This window comes from Pollachius pollachius, assembly GCF_949987615.1.
Source record: "Pollachius pollachius genome assembly, chromosome: 13".
Taxonomy (NCBI): Eukaryota; Metazoa; Chordata; class Actinopteri; order Gadiformes; family Gadidae; genus Pollachius; species Pollachius pollachius.
This window is the reverse complement of record NC_136946.1, coordinates 6082489-6109062: the sequence shown is the minus strand read 5'-3', so window position 1 is coordinate 6109062 and position 26574 is coordinate 6082489. Positions and strand designations below refer to the sequence as shown.

Genomic DNA, 26574 nt, shown 5'->3' with positions numbered 1-26574 from the left:
AACAAGACTTCTACGAAAATGATAGTGAGGGAGATATTCCAATAAAAAAAACACACTTGAATTACCACATGGCTATTTACACATAAACTAGTGACAAATATAAGCATTCTTATCAAAATCCCGATGCTTGTCATTTAATCTGAAAACATAGTTGGTAAATACAAAGTTTCTGGGAAATTAGTCTCTTACCATTGCACAAATATGGATACAAAATAAATAAGATGATGTTAAATGCAAAGTTTCTGGGAAAAAAAGTTTCTTATCAGTGCACAAATATAAATAAAAAATACATTTGATATATAATTCACAAACATCATGCAACTTTAAGATTTATTTCCCTGGTTCATCTTTTTCCCTTGATTTTCTCGGTTTGACAAATTATTTCCCATGCAAATCCATCTGAACAAGTAGAGCTCCATCTCCCCGACCACAAACCAGAGCTCTGCCAGAAGTGGAGAAGTGATTGGCCAATCAAATCCAAATCCATCCTCACCTTCATCAATCTGCGCAGGGCGACTCTACGGACAGGCGTAGCCCCAACAAACAGTGGCTTCCAGCCGGCTTCATAGAGTGTGGAGACCCCCTTGTATGGATGTGTGTGTGTGTCTCTCTCTCTTTGTCTCTCTGCTCCTGTTCAACGTGTGCCCGACCCTATCCGCCCGTCCGAATGGGCTGGCTCACCGCCCTGGTCCCAGACAGACCTCTTGTCTATGCCTTCACAGGGGCATGCATGCACATACACACACACTCACATGCAACAGTGGCTCGGAAGCTCTGGCCCTGTCAAAAGGGATTTGGTCCCACGGATTGGTTAACGAATGGGAGGGGAGAGAGAGAGAGAGAGAGAGAGAGAGAGAGACAGAGAGAGAGGGGGGGGAGGAGAGAGACAGAGAGAGAGAGGGGGAGGAGAGAGAGAGAGAGACAGAGAGAGAGAGAGGGAGAGAGACAGAGACAGAGAGAGAGAGAGAGAGACAGAGAGAGGGGGAGGAGAGAGAGAGAGAGGGGGAGGAGAGAGAGAGAGAGACAGAGAGAGAGAGAGAGAGACAGACAGAGAGAGGGGGAGGAGAGAGAGAGAGAGAGAGAAAGAGATGGAGAAAGAAGACAAAGAGATAGAGAGAGGAGAAAGAGAAAAGATAGAGATAGAGGAAGAAAGAAGAGAGAGAGAAGAAAGAGGTTACAGAGGAGCCATGACGTGGGAAGAGAGAGAGATAAAGAGGGGAAGTGAAGAGAGAGTTGCGTGTCTCAGTGCTGTATGTTGTGTGCGCTTGAACAAACATGTGTGTTAATGTGTTGCTGCAGAGCCTTATGTAACCTCAAAACAGGGAATGGAGGAATACCTTTTTATTCGTCCAAGCAAGCACTCACCATCCTCCTTACAGAACACCTTTTGTCCTTGAGAAGATCACACCAACAGAGAATCAGCCAACTGGTTTTTCATTAAGTTGAATGGTTTATGTTCCTTATTCTGTGACACCTGCTTTTTGGGTCAAGGGTGTTCCTTGTTCAGATATATTTTCTCTAATACGTTTTCCTTGAAGTATTTAGCAGTATTTATATTTCTGTGTATAAATTGTAATGTTTGCTAGCAAACATTTCACACAGGCAGTACAAAATGGGAATAAATGTGCATTGTATGAACATTGTATAGAGGAATAGATCATGAGATAATTAAAATAGATTAATTAACTGTACCTCATCTTATATTTAAGTAGGATGACAGCTGCATTCTCCCATCTATTATTCACACTAGGTCATTTGGAGCCAGACTGGGGGTTTGTTGTAGTGTGAAGCCTCAGACAGACGCAGTCCTGATGTACCATGCAGTCCCTTCATCCACATGGACGGGGGAGGGGTAGACCAGACAAGGGGAAGGGGGCTGGGGATACACCGCAGCTTGCTGAATGTGCAAATCGAGTGACCTCATCCCTCTCTCTGTGTGACCCCCTCAATGGATCTCGTCCCCAGAGTAGAGATTTATACGTTCACCTTTCAAGGATAAAATCATCGTAAAACAAAAAACATTTTCAATGTTAAATGTGTTTTTTCTGGTAATGTTTGGGATAATAAATTAATAAAAGCCACTTAGACACTCTGCTTTAGTCCGTCATCGAGGCTGAGATGTTTATTTGAAGCTGATTCGTACACTCTTGTCACACAAGTGGGCAATAAATGACTTTCAAGCGTAATCCCCTTCAACCCTCAACCCAAAGGCAATCAGTTCATATGTTCCTACTGATGAAAAAGATAATCTGCCCTTTTTCTAGAGTTCGCCATTCTCTCACTGTAACGCATCACACACAGGAAGCCTTGAAACATCGAACCATACAAATAACATCTGACACAGGGTTACTCCGCTAACACAATAAAACGATTAAACTGCTTTATTAACGTCCTCAACTGCTTTATTAAGTCAACAGTGAATCCTCTCACTAAGCTCTGGACGCTCGGCTTTTGAATAGTGACTCAAGTGGAAGAATCGAGGGCGGGGAGCAGGAGGGTTATGTGACCGACACGGTGCTGAAGTACTCTGGTCCTCCGCCACCAGGGGGGGCCCCTGCCTGCTGAGCGACCCCACGGAGGGGCACTCTCTCCAGTGTCAGCTCCCCAGCGCTATCCAGGTTCAACACGCGGCCCACGAAGTTCTGGAACACAACATCAACACTGTTTATACCCCAATGTACAGTACTTAGTATTATCCCTTTGTTGGTCTTTTATATCACATTGTCAAATTCTCGACCGCTGTCAAGTTTTTTTTTGCTTCGATTCAGTCTTTGGTGAACAGAATTAATGAATATAACTACAGGAAAAATTATTAATTCTTTTCTTTTTTTGACCAATTTGGAAAAGGTAGCAGCATGTTATTGAAGCCATATCAGCCATCTAAGGCCAGTTTGACAGACAATGGATCCTCATCATGATGTGATACCCAGAACCACAGACCTCTGAGGGGTGGAGGACGCCACTGTCCGGTTTAGACTTGGACCGGGACAGGTCCATTGTTTTCTCCCTCTGAGACCGGACCTCCTGGGGAAAGAGGCTCAGCATTGATTAGAGGCATTGTTTGTGGCTGTGTTTATGTGTGTGGTGTGTGTGTGTGAGGTGTTTGTTTAGGTGTATGTGTGTGAGTGTGCGCCTGTGTGTGTGAGTGTATGCGTGTACGTGTGTGTATATGTGTGTGCGAGTGTGTGTGTTTGTGTGTGTATTTATGTGTGTGTCTAACCTTATGCGTGTGTTTTTGTGTGTGTGGGTGTGTGTGTGTGTGTGTGTGCATGTGTTTATGTGTGTGTGTTTATGTGTCTGTTTGTGTTGATGTATGTGTGTGAGTGAGTGTGCGTGTTTGTGTGTGTATTTATGTGTGTGTCTAACCTTATGTGTGTGTGTTTTTGTGTGTGTGGGTGTGTGCATGTGTTTATGCGTGTGTGTTTATGTGTTTATGCGTCTGTTTGTGTCGATGTATGTGTGTGAGTGAGTGTGTGTGTGTGTGTGTGTGTGTGTGTGTGTGTGTGTGTGTGTGTGTGTGTGTGTGTGTGTGTGTGTGTGTGTGTGTGTGTGTGTGTGTGTGTGTGTGTGTGTGTGTGTGTGTGTGTGTGTGTAGTGTAGTGTACACTATTAGAGCTGGAGGGTTGTTGTGGTGTTGGTATGAGGTTACAACCTGTAGGACCTTGTAGTCTGAGGTCCTGGAGACGTACTGGTCCCACGCCTTTGTGTTGAGCTCCCGCTGCTTCTGGCGGGACTGGATCTGTGAGAGGAGGGAGGACAGGACGCTGGGCGAAAACCAAACCTGACAGTTTAAACTGTCTGACATTTCGGTTTAGACCCCGGCCAAAAACCTAAACCCAAAATCATTTGGGTTTGGATCGGTACAGGGCCTTCGCTGATGATTAAAGAGTTATTGAACCCTAAAATTAAACCGAGGGGACAGCCCCACCTACAGGCTGAACCGGATATAGAAACAGCGGTGAATGGCTGTCCCTGTCTATGTGGTTTAAAGCCTGGCCTAGTCTTAAAATATCTTTTCAACAGGCAGTTAAGTTCAACCAAATTCAAATATAGTAAACATAGTAATCTAAATTACTATTTTACATTGTATCAATTAACATTAACTGACAGTTATTTGCATAGTAATGTGAATCCTGTTATCCCCTTATTACGAACAAAACGTTCCCCCAACCAACCCTTCCCTTCGGTTTTCCTAACCTCGGTGTAGACCATCTTCTCCTGGGTGAGCTCGTCCTTCTCCTGGCGCTCCAGGATGGCGGTCTGCTCCTGGGCCACCCGGCTCGCCGTGTCCTCTGCGATCCTCCGCACGGCCTCCAGGGCGGCGGCGTCCGGCCGCACGGGGCGCACGCCGTCCAGCGCCAGCTCCTGGATCACCTCGCCCCACACCTCGCCCACCTGCACCGCCATTTTTGGTTGTGAGTACGGGAGCTCAGCGCAGGAGGCGACGGCCTTTTTAAAAAACATGAAGATCTACATCGTAGTTCACGATGGTCCGGACCAGTACGGCTCCAGGACTTCAGACTACAAGGTCCTACAGGTTGTTCTTCTCATACTTACATCGCAACAACCCTTCACCTCTAATAGTGTTCACTATAAACACACACACACACACACACAATATAAACACAGTTTTGGTGTCGACTCCAAGCCTGAAAGCACTGGTTCTGGGTTCGGTTTAGCCAGAACCGTTCCTCAGTCTACCTGTAGTCATCCTTGAGCAGGATTCCCCCTTACTCCGACCTGCTCTCTCTTAAAGACACGTATCTGACACCACTGTGAGGGACCATAAACTAGGACCCACAGATCCAAGGGAGTGTATATATAGACCCCCCCCCCCCACCTTGAAGTCCAGGTATCTCTTGACGATGCTGAGGGTCACGTGGTCCGCGGTGGACAGCCCATGAAGGTCCTGGAAGCCTGGCGGAACACAGGAAGGGTCCAATCACCCACCTTGGCCCTCAACCGGCTCGTCATTTCAAAACACTACTACCTTACTGCCGGGTTCTGCGGTTCTCCGTTACCCAGCTTGCAGAAGATGGAGAAGACCTTGGCCCGGAGGTTCTCCGAGAGGTCCAGCACGGCGGCGCTGGGTTGGCCCGCGCTGAAGGAGATGTCGGACACGGCCTGGTAGCAGCTGAGGAGGGGCCGGGTCGGGTCTGCGGCCCCGCAGGACGGAGGGGAAACGGGAGGGGGACCTCAGTGACAACAGTGGAAGGGCTTCTCGTTTCGCTGCTAAAAGTGTGGGATTGTGTAGTGGGGGGGGGGGGGGGGGGGGGGGGTTTGAATCCCAGCCGAGAGGTACTGGGTTCAATCAACACAGCCTGTAGGCATCCCCCTGGTTGTATGTGAAGCTGCAGAAAGTACAAATACCTCAAAAGTATTCATAATCGTTTTGTAAAGATGTAAACAAAATGTCCCTGAGAGACAATCCACAGTGTGAGAAGGTGTGGTCAGCTAAACTTCTGCCTTTACTCTTTTGACCTCAATCTGTTGTTTTGAGAACGTTTTCCTTTGCCCTTTTAAGGGCTTACCATTCTCAATGCTCAATATTCCCATCGCAGGAATGTCAGACAGAAAGGCTTCAGACATTGAGGACCCCAGACCCTCCCAGCCGGGGCCGGGGTGTGGTTGAGGGGCGGGGGCCTGACCTGATATGCGTCCATGCTGGTCCCGGCCCACCCCAAGCTCCGCCTCCTCCTCCCGCCAGAGGAGCAGCAGCAGGGCGGGGGCGGTCCGGCCCCCGGAGCCCGTCCAGGTCGTGACGTGGGACAGGGTCTTGGGGTTGTCACACAGGTCCAGCAGCGTGGCCAGGACCACGCCCCGCATGCACCGCGGGCTCCGCTGGGGCACAGACAGACCACACCATGGGAGTGAGGACGGGGGAGGAGTGGCCCGTCGGCCTCAGGTCTCATGGGTTCAATCAAAAGGACGTTCCAGGAGGGTTAGAATTGCAACGAAACATTTGATGTTTATGACATTTTAATCATGTTTAAAACATTGATTTTTTTTAAATTTCAACAAAAAAACTACATATGATTTCCACGTTTTTAAAAAGGATACAGGGCAAAAAAAATTAAAATGAACTGAGAATTTTTGGGGACTTGGTCTGCTTTTCTTTTACTTACGCTGAGCAGATCTAGCAGGAGGAAAACCCCCTCTCTGGCCAGGAAGTAGTCCTCCGTGGTGTAGCATCCCACGATGCAGGACCTGTCGTCAGGGACAAGCGTAGTAACTGTCACTTGTAGTAACGTGTAGTAACGTCACTACGCTTGTCGTCAGGGACAAGCGTAGTAACTGTCAGCTCGGCTTAGCTCAGGAGGTAGAGCAGTTGCCTTGTAACCGAAAGGTCGCTAGTTCGATCCCAAGCTCCCCCTAGCTGATTGTTGATGTGTCCCTGAGCAAGACACTTAACCCTAACTGCTCCTGACGAGCTGGCTGTCACCTTGCATGGTTGACTCTGCCGTCGGTGTGTCAATGTGTATATTAACTGATGTAAGTCGCTTTGGATAAAAGCGTCTGCTAAGTGCCCTAATTGTAGTATTAACTTGTAGCACCTAAACGCTTAAGGTACCGACCAGATCATTCACCAATAACCGACAATAAAGGAAAATCACTCTTCAGTATCACACATTGACAACTCCCTGTTTAAATATCTGCGGGTTATTCAGCAAACCCATCGAGGCAGCTGCGGTCCACAGAGGGGACCCACCAGAAGGTCAGGGGAAAAGGTTTGGGGACTCACCAGACACAGTCCACCGTGGAGAGGATGAGTCGGTTGTGTCCCAGGCCGCTGTGGAACTTCTCCGGGCTCATCTTCAGGAAGTGCACGGCCATTTCCACTCCCTCGCCTCCAAACAGTTCCTAGGGCAACACGGGACACGCGCCGTCTCTGTAGAGCCTCTCAGGAGGATAGATGGGAGTCTGCTTCTCAAGGCGCTCAACGTGTCAACAACAGAGATATCTGCTTTAATGACAAATGCTCCACTTCAGCTCTGAGAGTGGAGCCGTCGGTTAAACTGATGAACTGAGCCGAGGGTTGAGCGGTTTCATTAAAGGGAAACATTACCAGGGTTTGAGTGACGAGGTGATTCATTTGGACGCAGAAGCAGAGTGAAATCAAATTACAAACCCACCAACAGCTGCAGTGTAGCACAGCTTTGTTAAAAGGATAAATGAACCATCGTTTTAGTGGTGGGCCTTTAACTTTAAATGAAAAATGAACAGCTGTTGAGATGTGTTTACAAAGGATGAACAAACCGACATTTCAGTAGCAGAGCTGTATTTTTCCACAGAGACATTCGCAAATGTTTCAACTCCATCTGTGGTTTGCTGCTAGGCAAATTAGGACCTAATTTGCCTAGCAGCAGGTGTGACGTCGGTCTGCCATTGCAAGCCATCTCAAAGTCTATCCATCAAAACCCCCCCTATAGTGTAACACCATCACACATGGGCCCTGCACCCAGAAGTACAACGGGTCAGCCGACCGGTTGGCCTGGTCCACCGATTGGCTGAGCAATCTATCAATCATCCATTCATCTGGTCGGACACTCCCACGTGTGATGTCACGTGGGAAGGCTTGGTAATGGCTGGTTCCCAGCCGACAGGGGGCCCCTAGAAGATGGGGCCCGGGGCCCTACCTTCCTGTGCAGGTCGGTCTCACACAGGGCAGACAGCACCAGCTGGATGTCCGACTTGATCTCCAGGCCGATGGGGTCCTGCTCCTCCTCGGGGGTCCCGTCCTCCATCTGCATAAGGACCCCTGGGGGGCGGGGTTAGGGGAGGGACACGTGGTGATTGGTGGATTGATAATGTGTGTACATTAATGAAGAGAACACTGCTTGGCCGTCTGTTTGTCTGACTGTCTCTCTCCCCATCGGTCCGTCTACCTTCCTACCTGTCTGTCTGTGTACCTGTCTGCCTTCCTACCTGTCTGTTGGTCTACCTGTCTGTCTCGACCTGTATGTCTGTCTTTGTACCTGTCAACCTTCCTACCTGTCAGTTGGTCTGTCTGTCTGTCATTCTTTCTACCTGTCTGTCTTGACCTGTATGTCTGTCTTTGAACCTGTCAACCTTCCTACCTCTCTGTCTGTCTGTCTATACCTGTATATCTGTCTTACTGCCTGCCTGTCCATCTCACCTATCTGCCTCCGAACCTGCCTGCCTGCCTGTCTGTCTGCATCTCTACCTGTCTGTCCCTCTCTTCTGTCTACCTTCCTGCCCTTGGGTCTGTCTCTCTGTCTGCATTCCTATCCGTCTGTCCGCCTACCACCCCGATCCCCCTACCTGCCTCAACCCGTCTGCCTCTCAGCCTGTCTGCCTCTCAGCCCATCAGCCTCTCAGCCAGTCTGCCTCCCAGCCTGTCTGCCTCTCTGCCTCTCAGCCTGTCTGCCTCTCAGCCCGTGGGCCTGTCTGCCTCCCAGCCTGTCTGCCTCTCAGCCTGTCTGCCTCTCAGCCTGTCTGCCTCCCAGCCTGTCTGCCTCTCAGCCCGTCAGCCTGTCTGCCTCCCAGCCTGTCTGCCTCCCGGCCTGTCCGCCTCCCAGCCTGTCCGCCTCCCAGCCCGTCGGCCCGTCAGCCTGTCTGAGGTTACCTAGCAGCTGTCCGATGGCGCCCTGGTCGCAGAGGTCCTGGCTGAGGAGCTCGTCCCCCAGAGCTGTCATGGAGCGCAGCGCCCGCACGCAGTACCGCATCTGGGCCTTCTTAGAGCCCCGCCCCCCGGCGCCGTGGAAACTGTGGCCCTGGCCAAAGTAGGTGTCTGCAGCGGACATTCAAACACACTACCGGTAACTAGTAATACTCTGGATATGACATGAGGCGTATGAACGACTACACATTTATTTAGCACAGTACTTAAATAAATTAATATGTACTATTACTATTTCTAATAAAAGGTGGCAACACCGTTTTTTAACCCTTATTTCGATTTTGTGCTTTTGTTCGTATTGCTCCCTTTTGACAAGTAAAGGGTCAAACTAACTCAAGAGGCATTTTTTCAGTCAAGCACATTGCTTCTACAAGCTTGCAGAGTGTTGTGAAAGAATATACAATATAATTGACCATTTTAATAACCCCTTTAACCAATACATATTACAATTAGGGCATTTGTCAGACACTTTTATCCAAAGCGACTTACATCGGTTAATACACACATTGACACACCGACGGCAGAGTCAACCATGCAAGGCGACAGCCAGCTCAACAGGAGCAGTTAGGGTTAAGTGTCTTGCTCAGGAACACATCAACACTCAGCTAGGAGGAGCTGGGGATCAAACTAGCAACCTTTCGGTTACAAGACAACTGCTCTACCTCCTGAGCTAAGCCGACCCCATGCCGTGGCATGTCATCAAGGATACAGGGTAGGGGTGAGCAGGGGTCTGTGTGTGTGTGTGTGTGTGCGTGCGTGCGTGCGTGCGTGCGTGCGTGCGTGCGTGCGTGCGTGCGTGCGTGCGTGCGTGCGTGCGTGCGTGCGTGCGTGCGTGCGTGCGTGCGTGCGTGCGTGCGTGCGTGCGTGCGTGCGTGCGTGCGTGCGTGCGTGCGTGCGTGCGTGCGTGCGTGCGTGCGTGCGTGCGTGCGTGCGTGTGTGGGGGGGCTAACCTTGCCCGGCACACCACTCCAGCAGCAGCAGCAGGCAGGTGTTCCCCTGGCAGCTGGTGTAGTCCTCCACCAGCAGGGGGCCCACCAGGGCCAGCGTGGCCAGGGCCTGCAGCTGCAGCGCCTCCTGCTGCCCGGAGGACCAGTGGCGCCTGGCGCCGCCCCCGGCCGGCTGGCCATCGCCGTGGTTACGCGGAGCCTTGGCCAGCGTGAGCAGGGCGAGCATGACCCGGCCTTCACGGAAGAGCTGGCATACGGGAACAACAAGATAATTAATGATAGAGGTTTGCCGAAACATGGATAAATAGTTAACTGGAAAAAAAACCTGCATAAAAGTAAAATCATTGGTGGAGAATTTCAATAAAACACGTTTAATTTAACAAACAGACACCAAAACTACTGATAAAAGATACAGTCTCTTCAAGTCGCTGCTTGACTCGCTCTATGTCAGGTATCAGATATTTAGGACGAGTCACATGGGGGCGTGGGTCATGTGACCGGAGGAGGCGGGACCAGGGGAGCCCCCACTGACCTGCAGGGCCGAGAGGTCCTTGGACATGCAGACCAGCCAGTTGAGCAACAGAGTCTTCATCTCAAAGTCCTCGCTGTTGTAGGTCAGCTTCAGGTTGCGGACCAAAGGGTTGTGACTTTTTACTGAAAAAAAATGAATGAATACATTCATTACAATCGATTTATAGTCAATTATCCTTCTTAAATAATTAGGAATGATTAGTTATTTCAATAATGAAACTAAAGGATGTACTCACGTTCGGGAAATGTGACGAAGACGACGAGTTGCTTGGCAAACAAACTTTCCTTTGAAACAAACAAATCAGAGAGAAAATATTTTTTGTCCGAAATTCACTTTCAGAATATAATTTTTGTGGAGAGATCTACGGACCAGGCAATTGCTTCATTATTTAACCCTGACTTTCTTTACTCATTCAATTAGAAATGTAAAGATATATTCATATTGAAGTCTCAACATGTTACATGTCAACCAGCTCAACTGGCTCGTAAGTGATTACAATAATTACAATTAAATCACATCCTATAATTGATAAATTCAAAAAATTCAAAATGCTGGCCAGCCCTTACCTCCATCTTAGTTGACCAAAGTTGTACTTTCTACACTGCATAACCTCTCCCACTAACACCACCCAGCCAGCCGAGCAATGCTAGTTAGCATCAAACAGTTGCACAGCCATTGATAGTGGATAACTATGACTGAGTCTCTAAATTCTGAAAATCTCCCACCTAGTGACTTGGAGGGGCCCAATCGTACACACTGCGCCTTTAAGAGATAAAGCGGTGTTAAGGTGTGACATGAGAGCCGAGACCCCATGCGTACTATGAGGGGGGACTTAGGGATCTGGGCGATGAGGGTGGTGATGACCAGCAGGTCGTTGCGGAGCTGCAGGTCGTACTGCCTCGAGCCGCGCAGCAGCTGATGGAGGAAGGCCTCCTTCAGGGCCCTGGGGCAACACAGGGAGGGAGGTAGAGCTCAGAGTGGATCGTGGCTCCAGACATCATTTTTGAGTTTAAATTGCGCTCTTGTTGGTCCACTCTGAGGCCAAACAACAAGAACTTAATAGGATAATATCTGCATAATCCATGAAAAGATTGCGTAAAAATAAACATAACATTGAAAAGAAATCCATAAAAACTCCATCAATCAATAAAAAATGAAAGTGTCTACGAACATATATGTAAATATTATCTTTACTCTACATCTATAGTTATATCAATAATCGTCAACATCATGATTACACATTTATGTATATTTATATTCATATGCATCTACTATTCACACACACACACACACACACACACACACACACACACACACACACACACACACACACACACACACACACACACACTGAGCACCTACAGGATACACTCCATGGTGCTGAGCTGCCGGGTCACTGCCTCCCTGCAGCCGCGCTCCAGAAGGTTCCACAGGACCTCGGAGGAGCGGAACAGCGCCTGTCCGGACGGGTCGGCCTGGTTCATGGTGAGGCACACCGTCTCGGCCCCACGGGCCCTCAGGATCTGGGCGCAGTTGGCGTCTGTCGGGGGGGGGGGGTTAGGAGCGAGGGGAGGAACCATAAGGGCGACGCGACACGACACACGGTCAGACCCTGATTGGCGGTGACACGCTGACCCGTTGACATTGGGACATTATGGGACAAGGACACTCAGTGCCAGCACGGTTGTGACGGAGTCGGCCCCCTGATTGGGGCCCCCGGGTAATGAGATGCTTTGTCCGGCCCTCAAGGGTCGAGGTTCGCCTTATTTAACGAAAGAGGCAATTTGTTCCTACTGATGGGAGTGTTTGTGGGTGTGTGTGTTTTGAATGTGTATGTGTGTGTGTGTGTGTTCGAGTGAGTGTGTGTGTGTGTGTGTGTTTGTGATTGATGGATAAACACGCGAGCAGTCATTTGCAGGAGGCACTGGACAATATGATTGAGTGTGTGTGTATGCCTGGGGGTGTGTGATCTTTGAGTGTGTTGCTTGTTTGCTTGTGTCTATGTGTGTATGTGTATGTGTGTGTATTCTTGCGCGTGTGTGCGTGCGTGCGTGTGTGTGTGTGTTCACCTGAGGTGCTGGTCAGCATCTGCAGGGTCTGCAGGACCTGCAGTCTGACGGCGGGCTGGTCCTCCAGGGTTGCCATGGAGAGGACCATCGTCTCGGCAACGCAGCTCTGCTCCAGCACCTGCAGCCGGTACCCGGGGTTGGAGGGATGGAACCCTGCGGAGCAGAGGACACCGGATCACCTAGGAGAAGGCTTGAGTCAGCCTGCTGAGGAGGCTTAGGATGGGACAACACCCACCATGACACACAGTGAGGATGTAGAAAATAAATACAATGGGATGCGATATACGATGAGCCTTGAATGATGGAAGGAATGGAAAATGTAATAATAATGAAATAACGAGATAATGACACAAAAAAGAAACGAGAAGGAAAGAAACCGCAAGAGAGAAAGAAAGACAAGGAAAGTAAAGAAAAACAGAAAACCTCAGCATCACAACAGCGAGATGGTCTCGTTGCGAGAAGGAAAGAAAGTATAAAAGACACGAATAAACAAGGAAATAAGGTAAAAGACAAGAACAGAAAGAAAGAAAGTGTTCAATAAAGAAATTAAGAAACAAACAAGCGTACAAGGAAAAAAGTAAGAGACAAGGAAAGAAAGAAAGAGAGAAAGAGAAAGAAAGAAAGAAAGAAAGAAAGAAAGAAAGAAAGAGCTAAAGTAGCTTCACCAACACCACCAGAGCGATGAGAGGGTCTCACTGGAGGAGAGTCTAGAGAATCTCTTGCTAGAGTTGAGAGAGGCAGCGGGCGTCGCGGCAGGGCCCCCCATACCGTCGAGCAGGTGTCTGGGGGCCACGTGGCTGTAGAAGGACTTGAGAGAGCTACACAGCTCGTGTCTCACTTCCACGCTCTGCACTCTCATCAAACACCCTGCGAGATAAACCAACCACAGCACTATCAGTCAACCGTGTTGTGGTATTTAATGAACCGTTTGAAGGAAACGAATGAACACGTTTTAGGAAACTGATGCATACCCATGACAGAGAGGAACTCTTTGACATCGTAGGCATAGGTGATCTCATCGGACGCTCTCTCCTTCAGGAAGGGAAGTCTGGCGAAAAAAGTAGGGGAAACACTCTTGTTATTTGCAGTTTGTTATTTGCGTTCTGGTATAGTACTCTGCTTTGGTCGAAATGTGGTGTTTCCCTGTTTGGAGGGAGGATCTTACCCACAGATTTTGAGTGCGTCACACAACACAGAGATGTACTCGGGGTGGGCCTTTGCCCTCTCCGCACAGATATTTAGGATCCTGCCGATTGCCGACAGCTCTTTTAAGATCTGTAAACGTGCGGTTAAGGGTGATCCTGTAAGATGAAAAGCTGTTTTGGCGAAATGGTCCCAGTGAGACATGATGTTCCCCACTTTATTCCTGAGCAGGGAAAATGCTGACGGATAAACGATAGAAGTTGTAAATTGGGTCCTGGGGGACTTGACATTATCAGGTCCTGATGGACATTCGTATGACGTATGATGTTTATTTTTATCACCACCACAGTAGACTGAGATTAAGCTTTCTAATAATAACAGAATACGAGTGGTCAAATGGATACAAAGCCGTTTTGGGACCTCTGCAGAAGTTTCTTGAGTGTGAAAAGGTGCCTCTCCTTTAAAGTAGCCTTTAATAAAGAAAATACTTGATTAATGTAGCACTATGGTACATGATGTACATAAAAGGAGATGGGTCTAAAATGCTTACTGTCAATGGACCTTCGAGTAGACTGATGACTTTGTTGACCTCCAGGCAAACAGTGGGGATCTGCAGAGAGATGGGTGAAGATGGAGGAAGATGCTTATGAAAATAACCTTTTGGTTACAAAGATGCCAAGCTGATCTTGGGAAGAGTTAGTACGTACATGAGTGTTTATATCGTGTTTTTTGGTGATATTATAATGAAATTACTTCATGCTTATTAATTATGCTAGAAACCAATTTTCCCAAGACGACAAATAAAGTGTCTCTCTCTCTATTCTAGCTCTTGTTTCAAAAGGCATTACAACAGCAGTAAAATATAGCTTAAATCATCTTTTAGCTATAAAGATATTATTATAATATTATATATTTATATAAAACATATTTGATATTTGATGCCAATGTCCATTGACTACTTATAAACCTCCTTGATCAAAATGTATGTTATCCCTACGTGCTCTTTAATGACCAAACAGCCTGTAATAACCAAGAGTAAACTAGTGTCACTCACCCTGTATGCCTTCCTGTCCTTAGTGGATGCTACCGGCCTCATCAACGGGGCTTCGGGTCTTCGTCTGTGCATTACTTTGTTTGAATCCATGTTCAGCTCTCAAATAACCTTTTGTGATGTCAATCTCAGGGGTCAGCTTCGTCGGTTCACGGGGCCACGTCGTGTGTATCCGTCCTCCGATCCTCCCACGGTGACCTCGTCTGTTGTGGCAGGAAGAGCCGACACATGTTACGGTACTTTGTTTTTAGCGGGTACACATCAAAGAGTAGGATTAACGGGAAGCGGTCCAAATCCCCCCTTTTATGTTTGCCGGAGTCAGACGCGTATGCCGTTGCCATGGTGATCCTCCCAGTACGGAAAGCGGCATGGACCGAAAACACCACATGAGCAACACGCCCAGTTCCTTCTCCGAACCGGAAGTGGTGTGGGTTACCAAACCGCATTGATTTCCCTGCACAACGTGAAAGAACTGTTTTATTAATCTTCACTTCTGCAAACAACAGCCTTGTATCGCGGTTAATACGACGCAGAAAGCACCCACAGCAGGCAGCAATGCTGACGGACGCAGGTTGGTTGCGCAGCGGGGTGCAGCTTTTCTTCCACATGCCTCATTGGGTGTCAGTGTGTGTTATTGTTGAGTTGGCCGTGGGATCCTGCTGGCATTTAGCTGTCTTTTCGTTTTGCATGGATAGGCTTGAATATTTTATCCCCTGTTTTTACTCTATTAGTAGCTGCTAAATAAACACAACAAAGGTTGAAAAAAGTGCTTGCGTCTTTTTAACGGTATTTGCGGTAACGGTTTTTTCCCTTGTCTTCTTTTTCCATGTTTAGACTATTCTGGAAATGCGTCTGGGGCTCGTCGGTCCAAGAAGAGGAGCTCGGGTGACTCACCGGGCGACGGCCAGTCTGTCCGCTCCTCCGGAAGGCAGGTCAACGTCAGGGTGAAGCGAACAAACAACCCTCCACCTGGGCAGGTAGGACCCTGTCAATCACATTCAGACAAATCTCCCAATTAATAATCCTAATTATGTGGGAGAACGTCAAAACAATAATAATAATCATTGTAAAATAACCTTGATTTATAAAGCTTTAAAGCAAGGTTTGCAAAAGGTTTTACAAGAAAAACTACATTTTCAAAAGAGAGACTGATGTTTGTCTTTACTCCAGTGTGTTTGTCATTAACCATCCCCCTGGGGTCTCCAGTGCAAGAGAAAAGCCACAGACACAGAGGAGGAAGACGAGCAGTCTGAGAAGAAGTACAGGAAATGCGAGAAAGCAGGATGCTCTGCCACGTACCCCGTCTGCTTCGCCAGCTCTAATGAAAGGTATCGGGTTTCAGCCTCGGACACTGGTCTTCTCTCGCTCTCTCTCGGTCCCTGTCTCTGTCTCTGAAGGCATAACGTGCCAGCGCCGGTCTGTGTGTCCACAGGTGCGCTAAGAATGGCTACACCTCTCGCTGGTACCATCTCTCCTGTGGGGAGCACTTCTGCAACGAGTGCTTCGACCACTACTACAGAAGGTAACACACACACACACACATCTGCATACTTCATAATACATCATTCATATTAGGGAGACAAGGACTCTCACTATATGACCAGAAACCACAACCAGTAATTACGAGTGGCATACAGTTTGGGTGCTTGACAAGATTGTTATTTTAAGGTCATGGTTTCTTCTATTTCTCTGTGACGTCAGCCATAAAGACGGCTATGAGACCTACGCTTCATGGAAGAAAGTGTGGACCAGCAATGGGAAAAGCGAGCCCAGTCTCAAAGCTTTCATGGCCGACCAGCAGCTGCCCTTCTGGGTAAGGCCAACACCTAGGGACCACCACCCCCACCTCGATCACCACCACCACCTCGATCACCGCCACCACCAGCCCCGGAGGTCCATGTCCGGGTTGGGTTCTAAGGCCTGCTGTCTCTCCTTTCAGGTCCAGTGCACCAAGCCGGACTGCAGGAAGTGGCGTCAGCTGACCAAGGAGATTGTGCTTACCCCCACCATGGCGATGTCGTACCGCTGTGGCGTCAAGTTCAACAACACTAAGGTGACCTGGGAAACGGGCGAGAGGACTTCGTGGCGTACGGTAATGTGGTGTGGTTAGTTTGTACTGATTTTGTCCTGTTATGGATGTGTCCCTTAGATTGAAGGGTCCGACCAGTGCTCTCAACCAGAAGATTTGGTGAGTGTGACCTGGTGTCTGTGTGTGCGTTTTCAGGGGGTAAGATAGAGTGTGTTCATGTGTGAGAGAGACCAAAAGATGAATAGATGAATCTAAACGAGACCAAGAGAAGTTAAATGACACAAACCTGACCATATGTACACAATTGTAGTTTTTTTTTTCTCACAAACAAAATACATACAGTAAGTCAGATGGTCAGTCACTGGAGAAAACTCCCAGCAAAGTCTCCCCATAGAAAGGGAGAGGAGGAACCAGTCCATCGGCTCCCCGCCCGACCAGGGCCACCAAGCTCCCAGACGCTCAGCACACACGCGCTCTTCATCCCACTCCTCCTCTGCGCAGCGTGTGGCCGAGGTGATTGACAGCTGGTGGCACTCCATGCTGATCCTGCCCCCGCTGCTGAAGGACAGCCCCGCCAGCCCCTTCCTGGCCGCCTACTACCCCGACTGCGTGGGCATGAGCCCCTCCTGCTGCCCCCGCAGCGGGGCCGAGCTCCGGGGCCAGCACTGCCGCACCGCCCAGCCCCAGAGTGAGTGCCGCAGCTGGGGGGGGGGGGGGGGGGGATCCGCCGCCGCCGCCGCCGCCGGAAAAATATGTTTTGTTGATAACTGACTGTACGCAGAAATCTGAGATTAAAGTCAGAATTCTGAGAATTAAGTCGGAATTCTGACTTTAAACTCGGAACTCAAAAACGATTTACATGTGGCCCTAATCCTCTTCCATACACACCCCTCTTCCATACACATTTAGCCCATTTTATTTTGTTGTAATATCAATTTGAGATGGCTTTAATGAAGAAGATAGGAGTTTGGGTTGTCTTGAGCGCGGCCATAGAAGTCAAGCTCTTTCTTCCATCCATCACAGCGCTCCCCTCTGTGCCCTCCCCCCCGTCTCCCCCCTGCAGTCCCCGGCCTGAGTCCCTACTTCCAGCCCTTCTACCAGCCCAACGAGTGCGGCAAGGCGCTGTGCGTGCGGCCCGACATGATGGAGCTCGACGAGCTGTACGAGTTCCCCGAGTTCTCCCGGGACCCCACCATGTATCTGGCCCTCAGGAACCTCATTCTGGCCGCCTGGCACAGGGACTGCAAGGTAGAGCTCGCCCTGGGGGCTTGACGGCTGGTTTGTGGTGTTGGTGGTGGTAATGGGTGCTGGTCAAGGCTTTCAGCATTACACTGCTGGACAACCAATACAATGAAACCCATCAACAGTGACCTTTTGTATGTTGTATGGTGTGTTCTGTTGTACGTCCTGGCACTTAATGTACGCACTTGTTGTTGGTTGTTCGTCCTTTCACTTAAAAATAGTGCTTGGCATTGTTTAGCATCTTATCCTAGCTATCTTTGTAAAATAAAGGCTATGGGTTAACCTAACAATTTTTAGTGGTTCTATGAACATCCTTACGGTACAAACAGTGATATACAAATCGACTCATTGTAAGTCGCTTTGGACAAAAGCTTCTGCCAAACGCCCTAAATGTTAATATAAATGTATGATTGCATTTGTTCATGATTATACTTGTTCCCCAGGAGGTGCTGACTCCACAGAAATGCGCGCCCCACATCGTGGTGCGCGGGCTGGTGCGGGTGCGCTGCGTGCAGGAGATGGACCGCGTGCTGCACTTCATGACCAGGAAGGGTCTGATCAACACGGGGGTCCTGGCTGTCAGCCGGCCCCTCCTGCCGGAGAGGTACCGCTCGGTGAGTACCGTCCTCCTGGCTAGCTCCACTGGTAGAGCAGGCTACTAATTGAATGTCCGGGGTTAATTGAATTGAAAATATTTTTATTTCGAACAAGTAAAGAAAAAGAGAAAAGTAAGCAATAAATAAAATATAACGATGAAACAAGTGGACAGTTAGAATTTAAGTTATATTAACAAACAATGAAAACCACAAATGAAAACAAACTGTTCGAAAAGAATTAACACGGCTAGTATTTGACGAAAGTGGACCGTTCATGTTGTGTGTTATGTTTTTGTTCACGGTACGGTGACATTTCTGCAGAAGAACGTGATCGTGATCGGCGCCGGGGCGTCAGGGCTCGCCGCTGCTCGCCAACTGCAGAACTTTGGCACTCAGGTGGAAAGGAACACACATTAGTGCCAAATACACACCCCTTTCTTTATTTTACTTTTTTCCCCCTATTTGTTGTTGTTCGATCTGTTTGTATTGTCTTCTCCTTACTAGCATTTCGTTTAGCATTTACCCTTAGTGTCTGCCTTTGTTTGTATTATTTTTTATTTCTTATTGTATTGTAATTTATTTATTTTTATCCTATGTTTTTCCACTGCTGCTGGGCTATTGCAACAAACTAATTTCTCCTACGGGGGATTAATAAAGTTGTATCGTTTAACCGCTGTGCTGTAGTCGAGGCTGAATGACGTACTTTATGGTTGTACGCTGAGATGGTGACGTGAGGTTTGGTTCCTCAGGTGGTGGTTCTTGAGGCCAGGGAGAGGATCGGGGGCCGTGTCTGGGACGACGCGTCTCTGGGGGTAACCGTGGGTCAGGGGGCCCAGATCGTCAACGGCTGCGTCAACAACCCCATCGCCCTGATGTGTGAACAGGTGAGCCCCTCCAGGTGTGAGGTGGGTTTAAGGGGGTCCAGTCAGACCTTTCACCCCTCTATGAAACCTTTGCAACCGAAAAAAGTTCAACTGTATCAAGATTCTTAACGGCCTCAGCATCCCTGATTGGCTTGTTAAAACACCCTGGCCCCTCCCAGATCCTTATGCTCTAGAACTGTAATAACTGAAAAGGTATTAGTTAGGTATTTGTTAAGGACAATTTTTACGTTTATTTTATTCAACATATGTATGTTTTACATGTTAATTACTATTTAATTTTTTTTTTTTACAATAAATCTTTCTTTGAATTTGCCTTTTCTTTTTCACTTGAAGATGGGCATCAAGATGCACAAACTGGGCGAGAGGTGTGACCTGTTCCAGGAGGGAGGTCACATGACCGACACTGCCATAGACAAGCGCATGGAGTTCCACTTCAATGCCATCCTGGACGTGGTGGCGGAGTGGCGGAAGGACAAGACGCAGAACCAAGATGCGCCACTAGGAGGTACTGTTCTTATATTACCAATTATCAATAAAGAGAACCTCATGTAATCTGAAGGTGGTAAAAATGTTAAGCCTTTAGCAAAAGGTGTTCCAATGAGTAAACATTGAGTAAACCATTTGATGCATTAATTTCAAAACCATGTCAGATAAAAGCATGGGGGAAACACTTTCGAAAGGAAAAGCCCTTTAATTTTTACGAAACAAAAAACTCACGGAGGACTTGACAAAATAAAAGTCCCTACCTCAGTATGGTTATGCAACCATCTAGATCTACTTATTAGCTGTCCTTTCTTCTTACGGCCAGAACCTGATGTTACCCTTACTTGTAATTCCGAGAGCATTCCTGTTTTACATGTTTACGTTTATCTGAACCTCACAGAGAAGGTCCAGGAGGTGTACAAGAACTTCCTGCAGGAGTCGGGGATCCAGTTCAGTGAGCTGGAGGAGAAGGTGATGCAGTTCCACCTCAGCAACCTGGAGTACGCCTGCGGGAGCACACTGGACCAGGTGCTGACCCCGCCCTCCTCTCACCCCTGTAGCATGTATCAGACACACACCCAGATAGAAGACCCCCCCCTGGTAGTAGACACGCCCCCCTGGTAGCAGACACGCCCCCTGCTGGCAGACACACACCCTTGTAGCATGTATCAGACACACACCCAGATAGAAGACCCCCCCTGGTAGAAGACACCCCTTGCTGGATTGCTAATTGTCAAACTTTCTCAACTGCTTATTGGCAACAATAATTATGGGTTGTGTGTAATTAGTCCCACAAACAATAGCTGAAGAAAGTATTTATGTTCGCTTAAGGCAGATACGGTGACCAACCGTCCCTCGTGACGAACATTCGGTATAATTCCAAGTGGGCTTACCCTACGCGCCTATGCTTCACAATTCCCAGTGCCCCCACTCGCTGACCCCTGGCTGCTGGTCTGTGTTCCCAGGTGTCGGCACGGTCCTGGGACCACAACGAGTTCTTTGCCCAGTTCTCAGGGGACCACACGCTGCTCACCAGGGGGTACTCCGCCCTGCTGCTCAGGCTGGCCGAGGGCCTCGACATACGCACCAAGTGGGCCGTGCGTACATCCAAAGCTTCCTTTACTGCGCTACACTACGCTATACTGTTCTATACTACAACCGCTACTATAACCGCACCATACTATACCTTACTATACTATACTATGACCATACCATACTAAACTATTACTATATTAAAAGCATACCATTTTACACTTTTACCATACCATACCAAAACCAGACCGTACTATACCTTACGATCTACTATTACAATACTATACTTTATCATACCATATTATAACCATCGTATACTACTACTTATGCCATATCTCAAAGCTCACACTGGAAAATCTCTTGCCCTGTGACTTCAAGCCCTCAAACTAAATGTAATCGTAAATAAATTTATATTTTTGGTTTTAAACTCCTTGTAACTGCTTTCCATCTGCCACCGCTTAGGATTTCAGCAAAAAAAGATCAAACATCTATCTGTTTCCGATGCTAGGTTCAGTCCATCGACTACTCAGGTGATGTCATCAAGGTGACATCCTCAAAGGGATCTCAGTGGACGGCACACAAGGTACAGACAAACACTATGTCCTCTTAATGTTGACCTGCTTGTGTTTATGTTGGGGAGAACATTCATCACGTTGTTTTACTTTGAAATATGATTTTCTCTTGATACTGGTTCTAGGTTCTTGTGACGGTGCCGTTGACTCTGCTGCAGAAGAACCTGATCCAGTTCTACCCTCCTCTCCCTGAGAGGAAGCTCAAAGCTCTTAACAGCCTTGGGGCCGGCATCATAGAGAAGGTGGGGGGGGGGGGGGGCCTCTGTGAAGGGAACCTGTGGTTCTCCGTCTCCTTGGCTATCTTTTTATATTTTTGTATATTTGATGACATTTTTTAAAATTTTAACTTTTGTATTTTGGTGTTGATGTTTTAATTTGTTCTTTACTACTTATATTCAAATGACTGAATTGATTTCAGCCCACTTAATATTATACGGTATATTGAAGGTAAAGTAACTCCCAAACTAATCGTTTGAATGAAGGGAGGTGGAATGTATCGAGGGGTTGGACAGATGCACATAAGTAACAAAAAAGGTTCAACTGTTTTCAAACCGTCCTGCAGATCGCCCTGCAGTTCCCCTACAGGTTCTGGGACAAGAAGGTCCAAGGCGCGGACTACTTCGGCCACGTCCCTCCCAGTCCGGACCAGAGGGGCATGTTCGGGGTCTTCTACGACCTGGATCCACAGGTCGGTGTGACTGACTGCTCCGGTAGAGCCCTTACAGAGTGGCCCTTCAAGTGTAGAGGAAGGCGTGTTAGTTAGGGTGTTCGACTCCCAGCCCCAAGGGTCCTGGGTTTGATCCCCAATGCTCATAGCCTACCTGTAGGCACCGTTGAGCAAGCTGCCCCACCCCACACCTGCTCCTTGATGACACGTTTCTGTGTTCAGTCTTTAACCCACCGCCTGAACCCTTAGTTTGCTCGGTTCGCTACATTTATCGAGTTAATAACTCAGCAAATGTCTGCCCAAAGCTGGGCTAAGGCTAGGCTAGCGTCGTTAACTCTGCCGGTGTTTGCGTACAGGGGAAGCAGTCGGTGCTGATGTCGGTCATCACGGGGGACGCTGTGCCCTTCGTGCGTGACATGGGGGAGTCGGAGGTGGTCTGCGAGTGCATGAAGGTCCTGCGCCAGCTCTTCAAGGAACAGGTGAGCAAACTCGCTCCACGTTTTCGTCCAGGCTCCCTCGCCTGAATCAAGGTTGCTTTCTGGTGTAGCGCTTTGCCACCACGGTGGTCTCAGAGGGGCTTCCCAGACCAACATAAGCCTGACAAAAGAGCGACCAATCAAACGCTGCTAGAGGAAATGCAGAGTGGCATTGCTATGAAGGACACAATTGTACACATTAGTGGAGTAAAGATCTTTGCCCTCTCCCTCTAGCTGTTTTCTGCCTTTCTCAGCTCCCACCTCAGCTCCTCCTGGACTGACCTGACTGCCTGCTTGGCTCCTGCCATGAAAGCCCTCTTCATTATACAGTCCTATAACCGCTGCTCAGTAGACAGAAGGACTGGGGAACATTATTAAAAGACATTCTACGCAAATACTTCCCTCCAATTTTGATAGACGGATGGATAGATACATTATTCAGCCTGAGGGGAAACCTTGACAATTAATAAATAAAAGTTGGATGAACCACAACAACAGAAACCACTAAAGGGACAGAACTGATGGTGCTGGAGTGTATATGTGACTGAGCTGATAGGTGGTGTCCATTTCCACATCAGGGTAAACTGCATAACGGTCTCATGTTGTTTGACAGGAGGTCCCAGAGCCGCTGAACTACTTTGTCACTCAGTGGAGAAAAGACGTCTGGTCCCAGATGTCCTACAGCTTCGTGAAGACAGGGGGCAGTGGAGAGGCCTACGACATCATCGCCGAGGACGTGCAGGGGAAGCTCTTTTTTGCTGGCGAAGTAAGTACTAATGAACAGCGTTTACTTGTGAGGCATTCGGCTACTCTTTATAATGCGTATATGCGTCCCGACACAAGCTTTATCAGGGGAAAAGCGTAAAAAGGGTATTGTTTGCGTTTGATTGTTCTCAGCCTCATTCTATGTCTGTTAAATTACTGCATATAAATGACTTCATGCCAACCTCTTTTTTAACTATATATATATATATATAGTTAAACGTTCATAATTCAAAATTTTGAACGAAGTTCACAGTTCCAAAAAATGAACTAGTTCATAGTTCTTTTTTTCAATATGTTGCTGTGAGCTATTTGTTTTTTCCGGTATTTTGAACATTGAGCCCCCTTTGTGGTTTGTCTAGGATGAAATAGAGTGGTTGAATCAAGTATCGTAGCGAAATACAGTTTATATCGTGTTTTATTGCACATTTAGCGCATTTCGTAAATCCCATTGATTTATTTTGGAAGACTCATTGCTCGTTGGCCGGAAACGGAAAAGGGGGGTGTTCACGTTTGGTTGTAGTCTTTTAGCCCTACTGATGAGACGGAGAACCGAGCGAAAAGACTACAACCAAACGTGAACAGCCCCCCTTTCCGTTTCCGGCCAACAAGCAATGATTCTATGAGGTATTCTAGTCCGCTGAACTATGAGCCAGAGAGCTAACGTTATGGATAGTACATATTTATAATTCGTAATTCGTATGGCAGGGGGGCCCACACTTTTTTTGCGTGCAAGCTAGTTTAAAAATGAGCAGGTCAAAATGATCTACCTACTGTACATGGCAAAACGCCAACACGGTGGCTGCTGGTAGTTAGTTTCAAGCAGGCTTCCAAATGACAATCAGTCATGGTGGAATGGTATTTGCACTTAATAGAGTAAAAATAAAATAATGCAGTCAAGGAGGTAGCACATTTCCTCATGTTTGGATACTTTCCTTTGTGAGTAAGTTCCAAAATTGTCCATGAGCCCTGGATTTAAGCTCAATATCAGTTTGTACTATCAAAATCTCTTCCTCCACTGCAGACGTGTTTAGGTGAAACAGTGCTGCAATTTTTTGTGATTGAGTAAATCAACCTCAACATCTTCCCTAAATGGATAGCAGTCTTGAGAGTCTTGGAAAAGTTAGTCAAAGTCAAACAGACAATTTTCATCAATCCAGTGGTAAATGCCATAGGGATGCAATTCTTTTTTGTTTAAAAGTTATACGTATTTTTTTTTTTTTTTTACGTCACGCGATCTACCCACCCTACCTTTGCGATCGACCGGTCGATCGCAATCTACGTATTTGGGACCTCTGCTCTAGGGTCTATAGCATATAACCGCGTTGTCTGATTACAGTTTAATTCATTTTCCACAATTTAACAGCTCTCGTTTTGAAGAATAATCACCGCGCCATTCGTTTCAATGGGAATCGCGCCGGTCTATACTTTCAAAATAATAAAATTATAAATACATATTTATAATTTGAAATTCGTCCCAGCCTTTATACGACAGATACTATAGGGTCTATAGCATATAACCGCCTTTTCTGATTGCAGTTTAATGTAACAGTAAGCTGGCAACACCGCAACTGAAAATTAACCACACAGAGATTACCATGGCAACCGGTCAAACAACACGGCGATCTGCGCGCGCATCCGCCGTGTTGATAAACAAATAACCCCCATATTGAACGAAGTTAAACCAAGTGAGGGTGCCGTTCACAGACACCAGAATGAACGAGTTCACAGTAACGTTCATCAGGCAGTAATACAATACGTTCAGTTCACGTTCGCCCAAAATATGAACGAGTTCATGAACTATCGTTCAATGAACGCGTTCAGGCACAACACTGTGTATATATATATATATATATATATATATATATATATATATATATATACATACATACATACATACATACATACATACATACATACATACATACATACATACATACATACATACATACATACATGAAGAAGCCAAACAAATATTGTTTAACCATTTTCTCTTGAATCTCCATATTCTTATGTTTGTTCTTTTATCTTTATTTTTTATTTTTTTATTTAGGCAACCAACCGACATTTTCCTCAGACGGTTACCGGAGCCTACCTCAGCGGGGTCAGGGAAGCCAGCAAAATGTCCGCCGTTTAAAACCTGACCCCACAAGGCACCCATAACACCAGCACACACTCACGGGTCACACAGTACGACACAAGCTACAGTTGCTCAACCTATACTGAGTTACTTTTGGATCGCTCCTCTTTAAAAACTGTGTTTTTGCTACTCGTACTGTAATATGTATACAGACTGGCAGAATACTGTTTCCAACATGAAGAAGATCATGTATGTCAGGGGCTAGCTCTTTATTTATTTCCGCAAGGATTATAGCACTTTTTGTCTCAAACTATTAACAGTGTCATTTTTCGGTTGATGGGGAAAAATAAATAAATATTTATGTTCATTCGAAAGCCCATCTGATTGAATCAAAGGTTGGATTTCCAGTGAAGTGAATATAGTGTACTAGGTATCCTCTTGTAGCGGAGAGATCACACGATATATGTTGGGGGGACGGGACGGGGGGAACCAGGCTGTTTGAAACACCGTTAAACATTAAATTGGCAATGTTCCCGTGAACAGAAAAGACCACACCTTTAGAAGCGATAGCATTTCTGTTGCCGCATTTTGGATGCCTGTTTATTTTGTTTTTCCTATTTGAGTGATTATACAAACACTACATCAGTAACAATGCTTCCTTTTTTGGATGTGCTCAATATATATAGGCCTACCATCTTAAAGAAAATCAGGGAAAGGCTACACCTTTCAAATAATTTATACCATGGCCTATCATACACTATTTGTTCTGTATATGTGTAATAAAAAAAAGTATAACTACCAACGCATTCCTGCCTCTTGCTTTATTATAATAAATGTATCAAATTGATGCCGCCTTCAAAACGGCTCGGAGGTTCGGAAGCGCTTACGTGTCTTGACGTAAACCTTCCCTTCTTCCGAAATAAGTGTTCAGGAAACGTTCGTAGGCTATTTCATAAAACCGGAAAAATAGATCGTTCGTGAGACTAGACTTCATAACAACAAGTATGGGTGCCCGCGGGGACCTCTTTGCGCTTCTTTGCTGAATCAGATGAATCAGTTATTAGAACTGCTTGCGATGGTTGAACGTGAGGGAGAATTTATCAGTTGATGTTTATAATTGTAAGCTATAATGTATCGTAATACAAATGATAGAATTGTTTTTTTTGCCTTAGTGCTTGCTGCAAGTTCAGTTTAAGGCGCGTTCACTCTCCAAGTGATAACGAGACGGCTCGCCAGTGATGACGCTCACGCTTACGCGTGTTCCCGACAGCTACCGTTCATGTGCACTCAGGAAACAGCCGGTTTGGAATCTAAAATTTCTTCAAAAACCAGTCAGAACTAAACAGAACTTAGTAGGATCAGTTTCAA

The 26574-nt window shown here is 47.1% G+C and overlaps 2 protein-coding genes across 2 annotated transcripts; one reads left to right on the top strand and one right to left on the bottom strand.

The window, feature by feature from the left end:
• Positions 1–2498: 2498 nt before the first annotated feature.
• On the bottom strand, positions 2499–14476 carry cfap69 (cilia and flagella associated protein 69; the record flags this gene model as incomplete). The annotated part of the gene is made up of 23 exons (XM_079749784.1): positions 2499–2642; positions 2941–3024; positions 3653–3739; positions 4198–4395; positions 4841–4917; positions 5022–5156; positions 5649–5841; positions 6126–6207; positions 6743–6861; positions 7638–7759; positions 8588–8752; positions 9592–9835; positions 10121–10242; positions 10356–10404; positions 10940–11063; positions 11483–11660; positions 12190–12342; positions 12886–13056; positions 13161–13237; positions 13355–13464; positions 13737–13802; positions 13883–13942; positions 14387–14476. 23 exons carry the CDS (start codon positions 14474–14476, stop codon positions 2499–2501), a joined length of 2850 nt encoding a protein of 949 aa, XP_079605910.1.
• A 342-nt stretch (positions 14477–14818) lies between these two features.
• kdm1b (lysine demethylase 1B) lies at positions 14819–25946 on the top strand. The gene is made up of 21 exons (XM_079748939.1): positions 14819–14954; positions 15218–15360; positions 15590–15711; positions 15816–15905; positions 16085–16196; positions 16323–16436; positions 16533–16571; positions 16914–17100; positions 17476–17660; positions 18098–18268; positions 18572–18646; positions 19000–19134; positions 19468–19639; positions 20018–20145; positions 20583–20714; positions 21158–21232; positions 21347–21463; positions 21784–21909; positions 22245–22367; positions 22978–23130; positions 25180–25946. Exons 1-21 carry the CDS (start codon positions 14939–14941, stop codon positions 25261–25263), a joined length of 2499 nt encoding a protein of 832 aa, XP_079605065.1. The 5' UTR covers positions 14819–14938; the 3' UTR covers positions 25264–25946.
• The last annotated feature ends 628 nt before the right edge of the window (positions 25947–26574 follow it).

Bases quoted from the DNA above. Each gene is read 5' to 3' on its own strand.
- kdm1b (XM_079748939.1), top strand. The intron at 19,135-19,467 runs GTGAGCCCCTCC...TTTCACTTGAAG, and splicing joins TCGCCCTGATGTGTGAACAG to ATGGGCATCAAGATGCACAA. The intron at 21,233-21,346 runs GTACAGACAAAC...TACTGGTTCTAG, and splicing joins CTCAGTGGACGGCACACAAG to GTTCTTGTGACGGTGCCGTT.